The sequence below is a fragment of the Nicotiana tabacum genome, chromosome 12 (assembly GCF_000715075.1).
Source record: "Nicotiana tabacum cultivar K326 chromosome 12, ASM71507v2, whole genome shotgun sequence".
NCBI classification, from domain to species: Eukaryota; Viridiplantae; Streptophyta; class Magnoliopsida; order Solanales; family Solanaceae; genus Nicotiana; species Nicotiana tabacum.
In genome coordinates, this window is record NC_134091.1 from 10,258,380 (window position 1) to 10,262,899 (window position 4,520).

The 4,520-nt window shown below is 37.9% G+C and overlaps 1 protein-coding gene across 1 annotated transcript; it reads left to right on the plus strand.

The window, feature by feature from the left end:
* Nucleotides 1-399: 399 nt before the first annotated feature.
* LOC107794118 (pentatricopeptide repeat-containing protein At1g19720) lies at nt 400-3,879 on the plus strand. Its single transcript, XM_016616579.2, has one exon. The coding sequence runs from the start codon at nt 501-503 to the stop codon at nt 3,138-3,140; it is 2,640 nt and encodes an 879-aa protein (XP_016472065.2). The 5' UTR covers nt 400-500; the 3' UTR covers nt 3,141-3,879.
* Nucleotides 3,880-4,520: the final 641 nt, after the last annotated feature.

Sequence of the window (4,520 nt, forward strand, 5' to 3'; positions counted from 1 at the left end):
CTTCAGACTTTGCAAGAGAGAGAGAGACGGAAACATAGAGAGACGGAGAGAGAGAGCCTAGGCAAGTAAGTATAAATGGATAGGGAAGTAGCTGATATTTCTTATTCAATTTCTAATATAAAGGGATACTCATTTAAAATTTATTTATATATAATTAATAAATTATATATGACTATGTAATTAAATTAAAAATTAAATAGGGAGAATAATAATGTTTCAAATAGTGTTTAGGAAGGTAAAAACTCCTTCAAACTAAGTGTTGGCCCAAGAGAGCATTAGCTATGGATAATCCGAGTTGGCCATTTCTAAGATAATCCGAGCTGTAAATTTCTGATTGGTTCAAAGTGGACACGCAATAAAAAGTCATCACAGAGAATCATGTCTGCAGTTCCTGTGGCTATCTGCAACTCATTCATCAATCTTTACCAAGAACAAATTAAATCATAACTCCAAAAAGAAAAAAGAAAAAATAAGGAAAAGGAAAAATTAAGCACTCTCCAATGGAGAGTGTAATTCTTCCCTGCAAATCAATTTTCCCAACAATTTCAGAATTATCCCAAAATTATCACCCAAAATCAAAAATACCCATCAATTATGAACCAAGATTTACAGATACTCATTTGAATTATCTTTGCACAAATGGGCGCCTCAGTGAAGCCATAACAGCTTTAGAATCCATTTCACAATATGGGTATAAGGTAAAACCCGAAACTTTCTCAAAACTTATAGAATCTTGCATCAATTCGAAGTCACTACCTTTGGGACGTAAACTTCATAAAAAGATGAATTTTTTACTTAAAAAAGTTTACCCTTTTATTGAAACTAAGCTGTTAGGGATGTATTCCAAATGTGGGTCTTTACAAGAAGCATACGTTGTGTTTGATGAAATGCGTGAGAGGGATTTATTTGCTTGGTCTGCTATGATTGGTGCTTGTTCAAGAGATAGTAGGTGGGGTGATGTTGTGGACCTTTTTTACATGATGATGGAGGATGGTATTGTACCCGATAGCTTTTTGTTCCCAAAGATTTTACAAGCTTGTGGGAATTGTGGTGATGTTGAGACTGGTAGGTTGATTCATTCTATAGCGATTCGATGTGGAATGAGTTCTGAAATCCGTGTGAATAACTCGCTTCTAGCTGTTTATGCAAAATGCGGGTTGTTAATTTGTGCAAAGAGGCTTTTCGAGAGTATGGAGAAGACGGATATAGTGTCTTGGAATTCGATTATAATGGCGTATTGTCACAAGGGTGAGATTGTGGAGGCCCGGAGGTTATTGGACTTAATGCATCTTGAAGGCGTAGAACCCGGTTTGATCACATGGAACACATTGATAGCTAGCCATAATCAGTTAGGCAAGTGTGATGAGGCGCTGGAAGTTATGAAGGAGATGGAGGGTAATGGGATAGTGCCTGATGTTTTTAGTTGGACTTGTATGATTTCAGGTTTGGCTCAACATAACAGGAACAGTCAGGCATTAGAGTTGTTCCGGGAGATGAGTTTCAATGGAGTTACACCAAGTGAAGTAACACTTACAAGCATAATTTCAGCTTGTGCTTCTCTTAAAGACCTGAAGAAGGGAAGAGAACTTCACTCTTTGGTTGTAAAGTTAGGATTTGATGGAGAGGAAATTGTTGGGAATGCTTTGATTGACTTATATTCCAAATGTGGTAAACTTGAAGCTGCTCGGTTAGTCTTTGATATGATCCCAGAGAAAGATGTCTACAGTTGGAATTCCATGATTGGAGGATACTGCCAAGCCGGGTACTTTGGAAAAGCCCATGATCTTTTTACGAAGATGCATGAGTCTGAGGTATCACCTAATGTTATCACGTGGAATGTTATGATTACAGGACACATGCAAAATGGTGATGAGGATCAAGCATTGGATCTGTTCTGGAGGATGGAGAAGGACGGGAGCATTGAGCAGGATACTGCCTCATGGAACGCTCTCATTGCTGGCTATTTGCAAAATGGACAGAAGGACAAAGCGTTGGGCATGTTTCGGAAAATGCAGTCATTTGGTTTTAAGCCCAACGCAGTTACCATTTTGTCCATCCTACCTGCTTGTTCAAACTTAATTGCTGCAAAGAAGGTGAAAGAGATTCATTGTTGTGTTCTGCGTTGCAATCTGGAAAATGAGCTCTCCGTTGCTAATTCTCTTATAGACACATATTCCAAGTCTGGGGGCATTAAATACTCGAAAGAAATACTTGATGGGATGTCAACCAAAGATATTATTTCTTGGAACACATTGATTGCTGGTTATGTTTTACATGGCTGTTCTAGTGAGGCAATAAAGCTATTTCATCAAATGAAAGAGGCAGGGCTTAAACCAAACAGGGGTACTTTCTCGAGTGTGATTTCATCTTATGGTCTAGCCAAAATGGTTGATGAGGGGAAGAGTATGTTCTCTAGCATGTCCGAAGAGTATCGGATTGTACCAGGTCTAGAACATTGTGTGGCTATGGTTAATTTATATGGTCGTTCAGGTAAACTTGAAGAAGCAATTGAATTTATAGACAATATGACCATGGAGCGTGATATTTCTGTATGGGGTGCATTGCTGACTGCTTCTCGCATGCACGGTAATTTGACTTTAGCTATCCATGCTGGGGAACAATTACTCAAACTGGATTCAGAAAATGTAGTGATTTATCAGTTGCTCTTACAGTTGTATGCTCTACGTGGGATTTCTGAAGAATCAGTAACTGTGCTGAGACCTAGAAAAAGAAATCATTGTGAAGAATCTCTTAGTTGGAGCTGGACTGAGATCAACAATGTGGTGTATGCTTTTGCTTCAGGTCAGCAGAGTAATTCTGAGGTTCCAGATTCTTGGATAAAAAGAAAAGAAGTAAAAATGGAGGGATCTAGTTCTTGCAATAGGCTCTGCATCAGAGAAGAGGAGAAGGAAGATATGAGTAGAGTTCATAGTGAGAAACTTGCACTTTCTTTTACTCTCATTAAGAATCCTCAATCATCTCGAGTGATCCGAATTGTTAAGAACCTCAGAATGTGTGAAGATTGCCATAGGACTGCCAAATTTATTTCTCAGAAATATGAACGTGAAATATATATACATGACTCGAAGTGCTTGCATCACTTCAAAGATGGTTATTGTTCCTGTGGCAATTATTGGTAGACAAGTCTCCTCTTCTCCAAGGAATTGATATGTCCACTGCTTTCTGAAGAAAAGTTTTGCATGAAGTAAAGAGGATCCTCTTTGACAATGTATAGATGATGGTGCAAACCATAGCCACTCAAATGCTGTATTGCTGTATATATGAAGTTTCTTTGTTTTGGTCAGATGTCTTGTAAATGGATGAGAGAAATCTGGATAATGACACTAGTCGATAGGCTCTGTATCAAATTGTACATATGCTAAATAGATAGTCTTTCTTCTTAACAAGTGTTCCTCTGAAATCATGTACTTTTCTAGCCTTTGTATGTGGATCCCAAAGGTGTGGCCAAGCAGTCAATGAAGTTGGAGCGAAGATCATCAGAGACCAGGGTTCAAATTTCAGTGATTGTAACATAAAGCTAGGCGATATACTTCCATAAGCCTTGATGGGAGCAGATTTACCTGTTGTTTTGGTGGTTGTGGAAGGATGCAGGTATCCTACGGAATAGTTGAGGGTGCACAAGCTGCCCCTACATTACCATTATCCACCAATTAAAAAAATAATATTCATGAGCTAGTCTTAATTCTTAATTAGAGATTTGAGTTTTCTTGGTTAAGTTTAAAGGAAAATAACAAAAGCAAGATGTAAGAGCTGGTATTGTTGGTGAAAGTGAAGTAACAATATTCTTTAACCTGCTGGAATGAGGGTATTTCACACCGGTGATTCAATATTTGAATATTACAATACATTTGTTGTTTACATGCTCGGTGTCAACTTTTTTCTTGCTTATTCTTGACATATTTTCTGAATGATAATACCTATTTAGACTGCTTAAGTTTTCCATTAATAGTTTTGGGATCTACAGCAATATTTAGTCAGTCCACTCTCGCTACAATGGTTTATTAGCATTCCCAAAAGAATTATTCTTCTAGTAGTGTGGAATTGAGAGGAAAACTCTCTGTGAAGTATTTATCTCTGTGGAAATTGACCTTCCCTGTTTTAAAAATCGACTGAATATCTTCTTGATCAGGAAATTCATATGCATTCCATTGCCAGTTTTCTTTCTCAATCCAGGGACTTGAAGGCTTACATACTGCTCTCAGATTGAGTGAGTTTTCTATCTTTTCCGCAAAATGTACCTCTATTATCCTTTTCATGTATAGATGCAGCAGCTGCATCTATATCAGAAGGGTTAAATTCAGCTGGGAACTTCTACTCCTTGCCTCTTGCCCACAACCTATGCAGTGTGGTGAAGGCAACATTTAAAGAGTCAATTTGTTTTATCTTATTCTTCTTTCTGTGTTTGGTCTTTCTCAGGTAGTCAATCGGATAGTGAAATGCCACGCTGAAGCTATGGGATGATGAAACTTTTCTGGGATCAAACAGATAATCCTAAGAAG